The 17,979-nt window shown below is 35.5% G+C and overlaps 1 protein-coding gene across 1 annotated transcript in view; it reads right to left on the minus strand.

Annotated features, from left to right (window-relative positions):
- Positions 1–17,979, minus strand: part of CPNE3 (copine 3) — a 70,033-nt gene that overhangs the window by 27,322 nt on the left and 24,732 nt on the right. Inside the window, exons 2-7 of the mRNA XM_043974791.1 lie at positions 15,839–15,978; positions 15,219–15,398; positions 9,693–9,767; positions 6,535–6,606; positions 3,867–3,950; positions 2,203–2,292 (exon numbers count right to left, since the gene is read on the minus strand). Coding sequence (XP_043830726.1) covers positions 2,203–2,292; positions 3,867–3,950; positions 6,535–6,606; positions 9,693–9,767; positions 15,219–15,398; positions 15,839–15,970 — 633 coding nt within the window. The 5' untranslated portion in view covers positions 15,971–15,978. The remainder of the gene's footprint in view (positions 1–2,202; positions 2,293–3,866; positions 3,951–6,534; positions 6,607–9,692; positions 9,768–15,218; positions 15,399–15,838; positions 15,979–17,979) is intronic.

Raw genomic sequence — 17,979 nt, forward strand, 5'->3', positions numbered from 1 at the left:
TTTATATTCATTATCTTATTTCATCATCCAACCAATAGGGTCAACAAGACAAACCGTCTCCGTTCCACATCATCAAAGGAGGTGCTGTGCTCTATGAGCAAAGTACAATTGAGGTAGCCCAAAGAAACTCCAGATGTGCAAATTTAGAGAATCCAACCCAAAAGGTCATATGGACTACTTGTGCCTGACCCATGGTAGAGCATTCCAAGCTTTTATTGGTCTGATCAGTCACAGTTGAACACACTATAACTTGATTCTAACATGGTGAAGTCATTTTGGTCCTCTTCAAGAACGAAGGACACCAACCAACCAACCAATCAGAAGTAATGCTTGTAAAATCTAAAGTTTAACATTTAAACACATGCACAGTATACACACATACACATACATGAAAACAGACATATATATATTTAAAAGCTCCCACACTACACAGCTCCACAACATAATACTGATGCATTCACATTCTCAGCAAGGTGGCAAGCATGCATGATTATTTGTCTTCCTGTCTACTTGATGTTATGGAAATGATACATGCTAAAAGTCCAACACCGGCAATTTCATAGAGTAACAGAAATCACTGCTGATTTTCACTGCAGCATCTTCTCCCCAATCCCTCAACTATTCATTTCTGTTAGTCCTCAAAGCAGAAAGACTCACAGATATACAAAAATTTTCTGAGACTCACTGCAAACACACACAAACACACAAGTTTAGAAGAAATGTAACTGACGATGTAGGCAGTCAGTTTGTGTATTTTTTTTATGAATGCACAAACTGAGGAATTTTGAAATGAGGAGAGGCATTCAATAAAAAAAGCTCAGAAAACCAGTTTACTTACTATAATAAAATAGCCCATTAAGCATGCCACTGTGAGCAGAAAAGTTTAAAAGCATTATTTAATCTTTAATATACCATTAGAAATGAAAAAGAAGTGTCATAATTCAGGCAGCTCCAACATTCTCTGCCTGCTCTGGTCCTGTGGATGGAGCCCCAGGTTATTAGAGGAAAAAGTAAAAACTCAATAGATATAATGCTGCATAGAGGCATATTAAGCTGTTTATGGATTTTCTTTTATTTCTAGGTTAATACTAATACTGGTTGCTAAAGTACTTTAGAAATCAAATATATTCCCTGTAAGACAAAATTTTATGAATCCAAGAGAGACCATAATTTTACACAGTAGCTTCCAAATCTATGGATTCCTGCTTTATCCAAATTAATTACAATGGAACTGCTTTGTAGACGTTTTTGAATCAGGGGGAAAACTATCCTTGGAAACACATGGAGAAAACTCTAAACTTAATTTCCTTTTTTGCGTCATTCAGTTTTAATAAGAGTTTATACAGCATGGATGACAGACATCAGTCAATCATTTCCTTTTGGATTGTTCTGTAGCCACAAGATGCTGCTCTAAAATTCTAGATTTAAAATTCTTAACAAATGAGACCTTCCCACTTTCTGCTGAAAAGTGAGGAATGGAATATCAAGACCTCCCTCATTTCTTGAGTACTGGGGTGTGGGTTTCACCTTGGTTAAAACAGAGTATAAGGGGACAGCTAGATGGCGCAGTGGTTAAAGCACCGGCCCTGGATTCAGGAGGACCTGAGTTCAAATCCGGCCTCAGACACTTGACACTTTCTAGCTGTGTGACCCTGGGCAAGTCACGTAACCCCCATTGCCTGCAAAAAAAAAAAAAAAAAAACCCCAGAATATATACACTTAAAAGATTCCTTGACTCAAAGGAAGAGAATTCTAATTAAACATAAAGACTAACAAAAAGGCAGGATTTTGCATTAAGAAATATGGTGTGGGGCAGCTAGGTGGCGCAGTGGATAGAGCACCGGCCCTGGAGTCAGGAGTACCTGAGTTCAAATCCAGCCTCAGACACTTAACACTTACTAGCTGTGTGGCCCTGGGCAAGTCACTTAACCCCAATTGCCTCACTAAAAAAAAAGAAAAAGAAATATGGTGTGAAATTAAAAAATAGTGTTTATGACACTGAATTGGTAGAGATAAGGAAAAAAAGGCTATACTACATTATTTCAAACTCTGATTCACTGCCCTGGAGACAGACTTCCTACTCTGGAATTCTCTAGATATCAATATAAATACAACACCATAGATATCTGCTATACCATATGTGCCACTCCTTCTTATATTGCTTCACATTTCAAAAAAATCCATAGATAATATTCATGTTACCTTAATAGTTTTGTCCATATCTCCATAGCACAGAGAGTTAAGAGAAACTTTAAAGGGCCTCCAAACAGGATTCAAGTTGTTTTTAATGACCTATGAAAAGGAACATAAAAGAATATAAAATGATAGACTAGAAACAATCCCTAATTAAATCAAATTGGCTTTACTAGTGCTACCTCCTTTCAAATTGTCTTCCATCTACTCTCTGTGTCTTATATGCATCTAGTTATTTATATGTTATCTCCCCCTTGGTGGGGGAGGGAAGAAGTTGGGGGAAGACAAGATTGATTTTTGCCTTTCTTTGTATCTCCAGCATTTATTACAGTGATACATGATAAACACTTCATAAATGTTTGTTGATTGACTGACTACTGATTTTCAAGCAACTATCAGTCCTCCCTTTTTTACTTGCCAAACTTTTCAAGCTTTTCTCAAAGAAAATCCAAAGTAGGACCTATTTTTCTACTTCTATAAAAACCATACATAAAAGACACCATCTGGTAGTGATATGAAGAAAAAAAATATTATTGGGGCAATATGTTCACCTATTAAAAAATTTCTAAGGGTAACAAAGATGGCAGTCAGAAGATATGTTATCAGTTACATGTTTAAAAAAATGAGTTAAAAAAGAAATGTAAACTGACAACATGAGATACCACTACATCTAGTCCCAACTAAATTATATCTGCATTCTGGTTCCTTGCTTGCTGGGAAACAAAAAAGAAGACCACTTTTTTGCCTAAATCTGAATTGCATAAAATCTAATCACAGCCTATAATCTGTGTTATTTTTTCCAATATATAACTATGTACTTGACTGTCATTTGTGAGAGCTCTCACTTTAAGAAGATGGTCTATATTTAACAGTAGCCTGCATATATCTGAACCAATCAAATAACAGGTTGGCATCATTGTGAGATGACTGTAATATACCCTAGTATTCTTGTAAAAACTCATAGGACAGACAGCTAGGTGGTGCAGTGGATAGAGCACCAGCCCTGGAGTCAGGAGTACCTGAGTTCAAATCCGGCCTCAGACACTTGACACTTACTAGCTGTGTGACCCTGGGCAGGTCACTTAACCCCAATTGCCTCACTAAAAAAAAAAACCAACTCATAGGACAATGCACTCAATCCTGTAATACCCTCTTTTTTAACATATATATATATTTTTTTTTTTTTTGAGGAGGATATATAATGAATAATTTGTGTAGCTCAGCGTTCACAAGTCTGGACTTTGATGGCTATTTTTCTAAGATGGGCAATGAATTCAAGAGCGAAGGGGCAAAAGGACAAGATACTCAATGATAACAATGACATAAATGAAGAGAATCTTAACTAGCAACAAAACGCCAGTCAAATACAAAAATGTTGGTTTTGGATCTTAAAGTTAAATTGCACAACCTTCCTTTTGGGTATCAATCAGTTAAGCTACAACAGTAAAAAGCAGCAAGTTCTACTCAATTATAGCCCCTGTTGGTGATTTTGCTTAACTGATTTCAGGGAATATAATTGATGGACAGTTTGTTTGTTTAGATAGTCTTAGATGTATCCAGACAAAATGTATCAATTAAAAGAAAAAGAAAAAAAAAATCCAGAATGCTGTTACTCAACTTAAATCAACTTCCTTCTAAAACATGCTTTTCATCCTTATACTCCACTAACTTACCTCTGTTCTGTGTACCATCAGCCACTGTCCATCTGATGTCTGCTTGTGAAATTCCAAGTAGGGATCAGATTTTCCAAATAAATCCTAAAAACAAAGCAGTGAAACCATCTGCAACTTTAGTGTACATGTGTTGAACTACATGAAGTTAGTATCAGTTCAGATATACGTTGGTGTTAATTAAATTAGAAAAAACGAACAGAGAGCAGCTAGGTGGCACAGTGGATAAAATACAAGCCCTGGAGTCTGGAGGACCTGAGTTCAAATCCAGCCTCAGACACTTGACATTTACTAGTTGTGTGACCCTGGGCAAGTCACTTAACCCTCATGGCCCCCACAAAAAAAAGAAAAGAAAAGAAAAAGAAAAAAAAATACAACTATCTATCTACTTCCCCAACTGCCCAGATCTGGGGACTAATGTGCTAGAAAACATGCAAACTTAGACATCTTTTTTCAGTTATATTGTAGAGAGCAGATGTCATTAAGAATCTGGCCTAGGGGACAGCTAGGTGGCGCAGTGGATAAAGCACTGACCTTGGATTCAGGAGGACCTGAGTTCAAATCCAGCCTCAGACACTTGACACTTAACTAGCTTTTTGACCCTGGGCAAGTCACTTAACCCTCATTGCCCTGCAAAAAAAAAAAAAAAAAAGAATCTGGCCTCAAGGGGCAGCTAGGTGGCACAGTGGATAGAGCACCGGCCCTGGAGTCAGGAGTACCTGAGTTCAAATCCAGCCTCAGACACTTGACACTTGCTAGCTGTGTGACCCTGGGCAAGTCACTTAACCCCAAATTGCCTCACTTAAAAAAAAAAAAAAAAGAATCTGGCCTCAAACTTGGGAGGGGAAAATCTGGTTTTTTTAATATAAAAATAGCAACTTTGACCATGGATTCAGCATGAATTTTGAATTTTTTTTTTCTAGTAGACGTGATAGATTTGCATTGATCACATATTCCTCCTTAGGACTAATGCATATGATAGCCATTTGGCCAACATGGATAGGGGCTCACAATATGGACAAAGAAAGAAAAGCTAACTTGTCTAACCGCTCTGTCGGCTATTTGTTTTAAACAAATAAAGCTAACAAGTTACATAAATAATTCAGGAGTTCAGAAGTGACTTAACTGATCAGCTAAAATAAACACAAACTCTACATTTATACTTGGCTTGAAAATTATATTTAATACTTTATGACTGGCACCTAACTTTTCATTTCCTGGCTGCTTTTCCTCCTTCAGTTTACCCCATTTCCTGTCCTATTCCCTAAATCTCTTTTGCTCTCTATTAACACAGAGGACCTGTGATACAAACATGTTCTGGGTTTTAGGTCTCAGAGGAGGAGAACCAAACACACTTTTTTATACACATGGTCCTCTCTGCTTCCTAGAAGCAACAGAAGAATCCTCCAATTACATTAGAAATTCATGACCAGCGAGACCTCATCTTCCATTTCCTTTGTAACTCCCCTCAGTATCTCATACAGAGGCGCCATTCAACAAATTATCTGATTCACCAATAGGTAAAATGTAAACTAGTGCCAGGACATCTGGCCCCACAACTCTACGTGCAAGTGCCTAATATTGAATTAAACACCTTGATTTTGACAGCTGTATTAGAAAATGTAATTTCCTTCCTCAGCATGCCTCAAAGGAATCTTGGTCTTATTACCAGAGTAAACACTTTCTAAAAAGAAGTGTGGACTGAGAATGCCTAAGTGTGCTCTGTGTCTTTCAATTGTAACCTCACTTCTGCCTTGGAAAAACATAGTTAATTTCTCTGCATTCCATGTTTTAATACTAATACGTTGCATTTTTTATTGCTCTTGATTTTCCAAAGTCTTTAAAAAGTATTATTTTATTATATCCTCACTAACACCAACTGCTAGTGCCTTGTCCTTTAACATTACCTTGTATCTATTCTGTATATACCTTGATATTTATGTATATGTTATGTCTTTCATTAGGATGTAAGCTCCTTGAAGACAGGTACCGTATTCACTTTTTTTTTTTGTCCCCACAGCATTTAGCACAGTGCCTGGCACATAATAAGTGCTTAAAATGTTCATTAAGATTGGTTGTAAACAAGTTTGTGAGCTAGGGAAAATATAATATATTTCATTTTGTTGGGGGGAAATACTGAGGTACAGTTTATTGTCAAATGTCACACATCCTGACAATAACTGAGCCAAAACCAGAACTAGGATTTCCTAATTCCAAACCAAGGATATCTGCCCAAATTAGATAGATCATAGTCATCTTCAAATATAAAGCAAACAAAAAAAATTAAGTTTTTTTAAACGAATATTAAGAAGTGAATTACCATTAAAGATTTTTAAACTGACACTAATACTTCCACACAAATCTTTTTTGGGGGAAGAAAAGTGAATATGCTAAATTATAAAAGTGGAGCAAGTAAAGTCTCAGAGATTATGGGTTCAGATAAAAAATAGGGAGTTGACATCAGATGTAATAGAATTTGATGTAAATAACTACTGAATCACTACTCCATGTATACAAATCACAATATTCCAGAGCCCTTCTCCCTTCTGCTCCCTTCTGTTCAAGAGGAACATTACTAGGCTTTGTTCCAAACTAAGTCTCCCTCCAAAAAGGAACTAACGTGATTTATTTGAGTGTCATTACATTACTGAAACCTTTACATTCTACCAACCTTGTTATCCAGTTTTCTTGCTTCAATTTCAAGTAAGACCACTCTGTTATCCTTTACTTCTTCTGCTGAAATCTAATGATAGATAAGTTAAATAAGAAAAAATAGAATCTACATCAGAACTTGATCTATTTTTCTAGTGCTGATATATCTTGTGTATAATAATATTCTATCCTAGTTTCAGCTGGATTTTAGAACATTTAATAATAAAATTATACTAGTGTTGAATACACAGATGAGAGAATATAAATGTTTAAGAAAGATGTTCCATGATAAATGAAAAAAAAAAAGACTGAAACATCAAATAATTGCTCTTTATGCACAAACTCTACTATTTTCAAATGTTCTACAAAAAGGAAATTCATCCAATATTCTTTTTTCAAGCTGGCTGTCCCCACCAATTAATGAATAGTCAAGGGGGTGGCTAGGTGGCGAAGTGGATAAAGCACTGGCCCTGAATTCAGGAGTACCTGAGTTCAAATCCAGCCTCAGACACTTGACACTTACCAGCTGTGTGACCCTGGGCAAGTCACTTAACCCCCACTGCCCCACACACACACACACAAAAAATGAATAGTCAAACAAATTGTGGCATATAAATGTAGTAGAATACAAGTATGTATATAAGAAATGACAACTATGAAGAATTCGAAGGTGATACAGAGTAAAGTAAGAAGAACCAGAAATATGATATACATTATGACTACAATATTATAAACAAAAAGAACAGTAAGACAAACTTAATTTGTAAAATTAAAATGATCAAGTTTTGCCCTGGAGAACCGCTGATAAAATACACTTCCCTCCCTTTTTACCTGAGGTGGAGGAACACACTGTCAGAAACCATTAATGTATTTATTGGCTTTACTAAATTGCTTCCCCCTCCTTATTTATTTATTTGAGAAACATTTTATAATTTATATATACAATCCCAGTAAGAAACCATGCAAAACGACAGAAATAACCACCTTAAATGAGTCAAAAAAACTATGCACAGAATGCAAATTTTAGATTATAAAACATAAGAATATGAATACATCATTGTAAAATAATCTCAAATTATTTGGCAACTTATATCATTGCAAGAAATAAATTTGATCTTAATAAAAGTTTAATCTTATGAAAATCTTAGCTTCGACAATTTGTTCTTATAAGAATTAACACATGTTTAAAAGGGGGGGAGGAGGCCCTAGCCATAAGACCAGATTTTATTCTGAAATACCTATGTATAGCACAGAACAAAAAAATGCCAAAGCTCTACAGATATAAGAAGAAATTTTTTAATATTCGGTTAATAACTCTTCATTGAAAAGGGTAGTTGGGTTGAATCTCAACTGGAAAAGCTTCCGCTGAAGATGGAATGAATTTTCCTAAACCAGAACTATTTTTACTTCGTTTAGGTTGGTATTAAAGTCACATATGTGACCCTTATTTATTTTTTAACCTTTGTTATAAGGAATTCCTTACTGTGTAGGGAATAGAAGATAGATAGATAGACAGATAAATCGATAGATAGATTGATTGATATATTGATGATGGATGGATGGATAAATTAGATGAATAGATGGATGGATGGATGGATGGATGAATGCATATCAATGCGATATAACAACAAAAGACATCTATCAAAAATAACAATACCTCCACCCCCAAAAAAATATATATCTCTAGGTACTAGTGGCCAGAAGAAGAGAGGCAAACAGTAAAGGTTTGATATTACATCATTATCTACAAGGTTCTCTAACTATTAAGAATAGTTCTCAGAAAAAATCTTCTTAAAATAGAGCTATTAGATAGGTATTTTTAATTTCATGAACTTGAAAATATCAATCCTATCATTAACTTGGAATTCCAGTAGGTCAGGGTCTCAGAGCAATAAAGCGAACTGTAATATGGTTTTCCCCAGTGGGATTTACAATGTTCTTAATATAAAGGTCTGCAAGAATCACAAGGAGGTTGCCAAAAACTATAAGATCCAATAATCCAATAATTCAAAAAAGAGAGGCCTATTTTGGTATTTGAAAAAAACACACACAAAATTAGAAGTCTGTTTGCTGTAATGTACACTTCATGAGGGCAGAAACTATGGGGGTTTTTTTGTATTCCCAGTACCCTTGAACATGGAAGGTGTTTAAATGGCTGCTACATTATATAGCATCTCCATTCTTGGACAAGATGCATGGTAACAAAAGAGAAGTAAATGACAGAGACAAAGCTGAAAAGAGGATTATGTTTTAATACCTAAGAATAGAAGTAAAAGTCGGATAGCCTAGGAATGTGTGTGACCTTATGTTACATGTCTCCACACAATGGGCATTTAGGATAGGAAGAGGAGAGAGAATAGAATAGCTACATCTCAAGACACTACCCAAAATATTTCAGAGATGTTCTTTTCAAATAATTATATAGTCTCTCTGTTGGTTTTGAGGAAGTATGCTCAAATTAAAGAGACAAAATGTGCCACTTAGCTAGTCATGTTAGAGGACTGAGGCTATGCAGGAAATGCTATTTCCACTGGCGCTGGAAAGACAGGAAAGAAAGAACATGTGGAGATAGTTAGCACAGGTCGCACATGGCAAACACACAAATTTTCAGTGCAGCTGAACGCCTGTTTCTTGGGCATCCAGAAGAAACTTCCAATAACTAGAAGAAGAGATTTCCAGAGCAGAGTTCTAAGAGATCAAGGAATCTCTAAATAGCAAAAATAGCCTTTTTTTCCCCGAAATACTTGGAGCCCAACTCTACCTTACTATTTGGCCAAAAAAAAAAGTTTTCATTTGTTCAGGAGAAAATAATAGAACATTACTGAAAAACAGCTCTTTCGTGGTTGGTTTGATTGTTTGGTGGTTCATTTGTTGTTTTTTTTCTAAACACTTGTGATTTCATTAATCTAAGCAGCTCCTGGTAAGAAACGTCCTCTCATACAGATCAGCACCTTCCCTGTAAATTGAAGAATCTCAGAGTTGCTGAAAGCACTGAGAGATTAAGGGATTTACCCAAGCTGGCCCAGCCAGTATGTGTCAGTGCAGAACTTGAATCCAGGTATTTGTGACACTGAGGCCAACTCTCTAATCACTTCACCATACTACCTCTTCTATATCTTGCCGTAATGTTATCTCTTTCTTCTAAATACTTTAACAAAAGCAAAAAGCTAGTCTTACCGTAATACTCCCTTTCCCTGCAGGTTTTCCATTTTTGAGGACCAATGGTCGAGTTAACCTCTTACTAGAGACAATCTGTTAGAACAACCAAAATAAAAAACTATAATGAAAATCTATTTCGCTTCATTAAACAAGCTTTGAAATGGAGATTTTTACAGTCATGAGAAATGGAAACATTAAATGCTTTCCTTGTGGATTTGAAAATTATAAAAACATTTTAAAATGGGGATATCATACAGCATTTATTAGAAATTTTCAGTGGTTACCCAAATAGATAGCATCTCCTAAACCACACCAGCTAATAGCTTTAGACCAAGGTTTTACAACTTCTGACTTTTAATGAAAAAAGAGGGAAAGATTCTCATCTCAGATTCAAATCACATTCAAGTCCCCTCCAGGTCAAAAGATTTGACAATGGCATCTAAGGCAACTTCAGCTTTTCAACTTTTAAACAACATCAACATTTAATCCCTCGAAAATGCTTTTTTGACAAAATAATATACAGCCTATTTCATTGGTTTATCATCTTGGCTCGATCTTTGCCCACAAATCTAATCCTTAGCAGAATTATGTTTCTAAGCTGCAAAGAAACATATTATTTTCAAAAACCTAATGCTCAGTTTAACTGCGAGATGTGATACTATCAGAACTAGTTCAAAAAAGATGTATACTACAGAGCTATTGGAATCAAACAGTATTTTCCCCAAGGTATAAGACACTAATACTATCAACTGTGTCTTAAAAAATAATCCACCCCTGAGGAATAAAAGTTTCACAAGGGCAAATTAGAGGGGAAAGACATTTTTCACTGACTAAAAATAAATATTATATAAAATAATCTCCATCCCTTATAAACTACCTTATCTTACTGTTAAGGGCTAAAATTCTAGCTAGTCTGTCTAAAATATCTAATGAGTGGTCGCCAATAAATTATAAGCTTTAGCAAGAGTTAGACTTTTAAGCGTTTATTAAGGAGAATAAGAACTTGGTAAAGAGAGAAAGAAAGGCCTAGATTCCTATCTATTAAAGGGAGAGCACACTTCTAGCTCCACTCTCCACCAGAGTCCAAAGGAAAGAGCCCGAGACCAAGCGCCAGTCTCTTCCTTCCTCCTCCCACTAGCCCGCGTCACTTCCTTTTCCAAAGAAAAGACTCCTGGTCTTGCCCTCAAAGACCTTCACTTCATGGGTGGAACTCTTCTACAGTAAATCTCCAGCAGGTGGCGTCATTCCAATTGTTACATTACTATATGGAAAGGATTCTAATAGGATTAAAATATGCAAATAAATGAGTATAATTTAAAATAAAATGTATTTGAATGAAATTCAGTGAAATTTAATGCCATTTCTACATCACCAAAGTGAGGCAGTGAAGTATGAGTAATATTACTTCAATTAATATAGAAATGCCCAAATAAGTTTTTTAAAAGGGTGCCTTAACTAAGGTTTACTTTGGTGATTCAAAATCATCTGTTGTTGCTCTGAACATAGACTACTGCGCAATAAATTAGGATACCTGCTCCATTCATTTCAGCAAATAGATAACAGTAATACTAAATAAATCTATTATTATTATTCTTTTATCATTGGCTATGCTGACCACACACTCCAAGTCTGACATTCACTAAGGTAACCTACTATAGAATGTCATTCATTAAACATCAAATATAATGAAACTCATTCTTGGTCTGAATGAATTAATAACAAAGTATCTTGCTTGTACCCTATCAGGATAATTATTACTCGTTATTTTTTACTTATAATAAACTTTCAGATTAATATCAATACATTATTGATGATTAACCTACTTTTCGAAGCTCTTAATTAAACAGTGAAAGTTCTAAGTGCAGTCAAAGAATTAATACTTCCAAAGATTTTTTCAACATTAACATTCTACTAATATTACATATGGTAGCAAAGCATGGAATACAACTGGCTCCAATGAACTACAAATGAGTATCACAAGGAGGGAGATGAAGAGGTACATGGTGGGTCTGAGCAAGATACACTAGATAACAATGAGGAAAATTAAGAAAGAACAGGAGTAAAAGATGTCAACAAGGAATTATATAATAGAAAAAGATAATGAGGGGCAGCTAGGTGGCACAGTGGATAGAGTACCAGCCCTGGAGTCAGGAGGACCTGAGTTCAAATCTGGTTTCAGACACTTGACACTAGTTGTATGACCCTGGGCAAGTCACTTAACCCCAATTGCCTCACCAAAAAAAAAAAAAAAGATAATGAATGAGGAAGGCCAAATAATCTATGTTCCACTAATACTCCTATACTATCAAGAGAAAATGAGGAAGGCCTCCAATACAATGGGTGGATTCTCTATGGCAAACTTATGAAAGGGCAGCATATAAGCCACCCAAGATAGACAGGCATACATGGCTCAAGATCTGCATCACAATAGGGATTATTATCTACAATGGTAGATTATAGGTGCATTTGAGTTAGTCAAAAAAAAAATCAAACACCACATAATAAAGTGGAAACAGCACTGGATTTGAAAGTTGAGGACTTGAGTTCAAAGCCTGGCTCTGCCATATGATATCTGTTTTAAGTTGTGCAAATCACTTAAAATCCCCAGGGCCTTAGTTTCCTTATCTATACAATGAGTAGATTGGAATAGGTGAACTCCAAAGTCCCTGTCTGTTCTAAATACATGATGGCATGATCAGTGATTTCCTTATGTGGATACTCCCTCAACTCGTGCATATTGTAACTCTTCCTCACCTAGAGTCGTCTTGAAAATTCTGTTACCAGGGAGCTCCCACCTACTGAGAATGGCTAAATAAATTATGGAATATGAATACAAATTGAACAGTACTGCCCCATTAGAAATAACAAAATGAATGGTTTTCAGGAAAACTGGGAAGATGTATATGAACAGAGTAAAGAATAAAGGGAGCAGGATTGGAACAACTTATATAAAAATAACATTATAAAGAAAAATAACTTTCAAAGACTTAAGAATTCTGATCAATGCAATAAGAAACCATGATCCCTGAGGACCAAAAGGAAAGATGCTACCATACCCTGATGGAGAAGAGATGGACTCACCATGCAGAATGAGATGTATTCTTTTGGACAATGCTATAATTTGCTTTGTTAACTATGCATATTTGTCATGAGGATTTTGTTTTTTGTTGTTTTCAATGGGAGAGATGGGACAAAGAGAAAATAAATGTTTGCTCATAGAAAAATTTAAATTTAAAAACTATTATTTGGTGGCCAACCTTCTGGCCTTGCTGAAATTAACTAGGCTATCTTGACAACACAGTTGTCTACCAGGCCTTTCCAGCTTGGTAGCACCTGCCTGAACTTGTGCATAATCTTCAAGGAACATGAGTCATAACAAGATGTACTAAAACTTCATAGGAGAACATTATGACAAAATTGTATAGATCTAAACTTAAGGATTCAGAATTAAATTATAATAGACTAAAAAGGGACCTTATACATCATCTCTTCCAACCTACAACTGAACAGAAATCCCCTTTACACAACTGGATTCCAAATCTGCCACAAACTAGCTCTGTGGTCTTAGACAAGTTACCCCCTGGAATTTCATTTCTTCAGTTACAAAAAGGGGGATAATACAACTTTATATATCTCCCTTCTGCAGCTTCTGTGAGAATAGTAATAGGAAAGTCTATTTGAGCTATAGAAAACGTCAGCTATTACCACAAATTCATTTCTCTCCATAGAGGCACCTCAGTCTATGTTAGGATGGAGCAAAGATCTCCTATTCCTAGGTATGCATAGTCAGCAGTTTGGAGTTCAATAATAAGAAAAATGTGCCAAGAATTAGTTTGTCCAGAAGCAGGATGTGTCTCAGGACAGTGCCTGAGTTTGTCTAAGATACTACAGGGAAGACCTATTCAAGTGTGGATTGGACTTCAAGAACATGTTCCAACCATTCCAACCTTAAGAACTTTGTGAGAATCTTGTAACTGTACTATTATGGGATCAAATAACAGATCAAACTTGGAAATTTCAGAATCAAATTTTTGGTTTTTTGTTTTTTTTGCAGGGCAATGGGGTTTAAGTGACTTGCCCAGGGTCACACAGCTAGTAAGTGTCTGAGGCTGGGTTTGAACTCAGGTCCTCCTGAATCAAAGGCTAGTGCCTTATCCATTGCGCCACCTAGCTGCCCCCTCAGAATCAAATTTTTAAAAAATATTCCTCAGTTAAATTTGGGCACACTTTATATAATCCCAGACTTCATAAGACTTATAGTCTCAGCAAGAAAAACCTCATCATGCCAAAGACTTAGCTATGAAGAAATACTAGGGGTTTTGGAGATTTCATGTTTTAAACCTAATTCTTACACTAATAAACTCTTTCTTATAAGTGTACATTAAACTATCATATAATAATAATAATAATAGCAATTATCAAACAATTTAAGATTTGTAAGTTGCTTTAGATGTTTTCCCATTTGATTCTCACAATAATTCTGTGAATAAGTGGTATTATATTCATCTTACAGATAAGAAAACTAAGGCTGAAAGATTTAGTGATTTGCTATAGGTAATATAGCTAATAAGTTACTGAGGTAGGATTCACATTCAGGTCTTCATGACTCCATTTCCAGAACTCTATTCACTATGCCATCTGGTTGCCTCAGAGGTCAAAGACATAGCAGAATATTCATAGCAGCCCTTTTGTGGTAGTTAAGAATTAAAAACAAAATAGATTCCCATCAATTGTGGAATGGCTTAAAAAAGTTGTGGTACATAAATATAATTTAATATTATTGTATATATGAAACAACAAATATAAAGAATTCAGAGAAGCATGTGAAGGCTTATAGGAACAGATGCGGAGTGAAGCAAATAGAAGCAGAAAAACAATATATATAACTACAACAATATTTTCAATGGAAAGAGCAAAAATAACTTTTAATGCTGATTAATTGTACTAACCAAGGCTGAAACTAGAGAAGAGCTAAAAAAAATTGTGTCTCCTTTTCTTTACAGAGCTGGAAAACAATGGATATAGAATGTTGTATGTACAAATTAGAATATATTAATGAATTGGTTGGTTTTGATAAATTGCACTCCCCCCCCTTTTTTTTAAATCTTTGTTTTAGGGAATGGCTTCCTGAAGAGTGGGACACAGATGGAAATGAAGGCTATAAGAGAAAAGAGTATTATTAAAAGTGGGGCAATTAGGTGACCTAGTGGATAAAAGCACCAGGCATGGAATCAGAAAGACCTGAGTTCAAATTGGGCTTCAGACATTTACTAGCTGTGTGACCCTGGGCAAATCACTTAACCCTGTTTGCCTCAGTTTCCTTATCTGTAAAATAAGCTGGAGAAGAAAATGACAAACCACTCCAATATCTTTGCCAAGAAAATCCCAAAAGGTGTCATTAAGAGTCAGACATAACTTAAAAATGACTAAACAATAAAAAAGCTAGAAAAAAAATTAAATGAACTTCTTTGTAAATTTTTAAGTGCATATGAATATTGCCATAAAAAAATGAAATTATTAAATAACACAGTAAGTCATACTTACTTGTCCCAAAGTACCTTCAAATTCTCCCAAGAAATCATCGTCACTCAAATCAATGGTTTTATTATCAATATCATAAATCCCAAACTTCAGCCTCTGAACAACTTCAAAATAGTAATCAATTATAAATTTTTTGGTAAATGAGGGATTCAAACAATTTTTAATCCTTTCTGTACGTTCAACCTGTGAAGAGAATAAGGTATTGGTATGGTCACTGGATCATAGACATGTATTTTGAAGTTCAATATTTCAACTTTCACTTTTACTGAATAAATGTGACTAATATTCCTAATGCCTAATGAGAATTTCTGTATCTAGAAAATTTACTTAGTGAATGACAAAGAACAGACTAAATGTATTTGCTTTATTATAAACTGGATCCATTTTAGATTGGTAGGTCATTACTGTTAAAAACCTCTTTCCAGGGGCAGCTAGGTAGTGCAGTGGATATGAGTTCAAATCCTGCCTCAAACATTTGACACTTACTAGCTGTGTGACACTAGGCAAGTCACTTAACCCTCATTGCCCCTCAAAAAAAAAAAAAACACCCAGACACCACTTTCCATTATCAAAAGTACAGACCACCCTTCCCTTCAAATGGATTAAAAAATCCATTGTTTTACCTCATACCACTGCTGTCCACTGGTATTCAATAACAATACACATAAAGGGTCTGACTTTGACCCTATATCTTTATCCAAAAGATTTTCACAGGACACACTTAGCTCCACCTTTGTCACACATTGTGCAGCCATCTGTTAAGCTGGGGGATGAGAAAAAAAAATGTTAATTCTAAAAGGAAATGGTTGGGGGGGCAGCTAGGTGGCGCAGTGGATAGAGCACCGGCCCTGGAGTACCTGAGTTCAAATCCGGCCTCAGACACTTAACACTACTAGCTGTGTGACCCTGGGCAAGTCACTTAACCCCAATTGCCTCACTTTAAAAAAAAAAAGAAAAAAAAAAAGGAAATGGTTGGGTTATTATTAAACTCCATTGCTCTTCAACATATCATAAGAATAGGACAATTTCACAAAGTTTCCAGACACTCAGGTATCATAAATGCTATTTGGGAGTCCAATGATATATTAGCCCATTCCAATCATATTATTTCACTAAGCCCTTCTGAGATGAAACTTATCTCCCCATATTACTGTAAAATAAATATTTTAATACAGCATAAGAGAGATGCCTATACCTTACCATAAATTGCTTAATTGGGAGATTTGGAAGTCAAATCATATTTTCACTTGAAAGTGAATTCACTTGAAAGATGACAATAAACTTGTTACAAAAAAAAAAAAAAAAGAATTTCCACAATTCAATTTCACTTTTAATCTGGCTTAAAGTTGATACTCCACTTTGGATGGGATTGATGTGCCAATCAAAATGACTAATCTGGCCATCACAAACACAAATTTCTACGAATACAACCTTTTTTTTTAATACCAAACACAAATCATATTTTGTAATGAAATCTCTGTCTTTTTACATTCTTTAAAACAATTTACTATTCTCAACTAAATTAAAACAAATGGGAAAAGAACTCATGATGGAAAATGTTCTCCACATACAGAAAAAAGAACTGTGGATTCTGAATGCAGAATGAACCACTATTTCTACTTTTGTTTTTGTTTTTTCTTTTTTGAGGTTTTTCCCATTTGTTCTGATTCTTCTTTCAGAACATGAGTAATGCAGAAATATGTTTAATGTGATTGTACATATATAACCTATATCAGATTGCTTTCTGTCTTGGGGAGGGGAGAGGGAAGGAAGGGCAGGAGAAAAATTTGAAACTAAAAATCTTATGAAAGCAAGGGTCATTGTATAAATAAACTTTTAAAAATTAAAAAAAGAAAAAAAAGATGCAGCTAGGTGGCACAGTAGATAAAACACCAGCCCTGGATTCAGAAGGACCTGAGTTCAAATCCAGCCTCAGGCACTTGACACTAGCTGTGTGACCTTGGGCAAGTCACTTAACCCTCAATGTGTGTGGGGGGGGGGGACCAGACCACCTAATGGGAAGTATACCAGAAATCAAAAACATCTAAAGAACATTTTTTTTAATGGATAGTTTTGCTGATTCTAACACCTAAGGACACATTTATTTATACGTATTAACCTGTTGTGAGAATTATTCTTCAGTGATCATAGCAAGTCATGAAACCTTGATTCACTTCCTACTTCCCCCAACAAGGCATGTTCCCCTCCTCTCTACCACATGAAAGCTTGTTGAGGTAGGGAGCTTTTTCTTTTGTATTTTTATATCCCAAACACCTAGCACAGTGCTTTGCACAAAGTAGGCAGTTAATAAATGAATGTTGAAGTGAAACGAATGTTCATGAAAAAAACAGAATCCTAAAACTGGAAGAGGTCTTAATTCAATCCAATGCACAACTGAAGAACGAAGCCCTTCTATTACAGCTTGACAAATGGTCATGCAACCTCCACTTGAAGAGCTTCCGGGACTCATTACCACTCAAATCGACTCCCATTTTAGAGAAGTTCCAATTTTCAAAAAAAGGTTTACTAATACTGAGCTGAAATGTTCCCTCTATAATTCATGCCTGTTAATCATAGTTTTGCCCACCTGGAGCAAAGTCTAATCTCTCTTCCTAATGACAGTCCTTTCAATATTTGAACCCAGCAACCACATCTCCACCATGTCGTCCCTTTCTCATACTAAAGTCTTCATTTTTTCAACCATTTTTTTCTATGACATAGTCTCTGGTCATTATATGGTTCCGTTCACTTTCCCCTGAACATG

Source organism: Dromiciops gliroides, chromosome 1, assembly GCF_019393635.1.
Source record: "Dromiciops gliroides isolate mDroGli1 chromosome 1, mDroGli1.pri, whole genome shotgun sequence".
NCBI classification, from domain to species: Eukaryota; Metazoa; Chordata; class Mammalia; order Microbiotheria; family Microbiotheriidae; genus Dromiciops; species Dromiciops gliroides.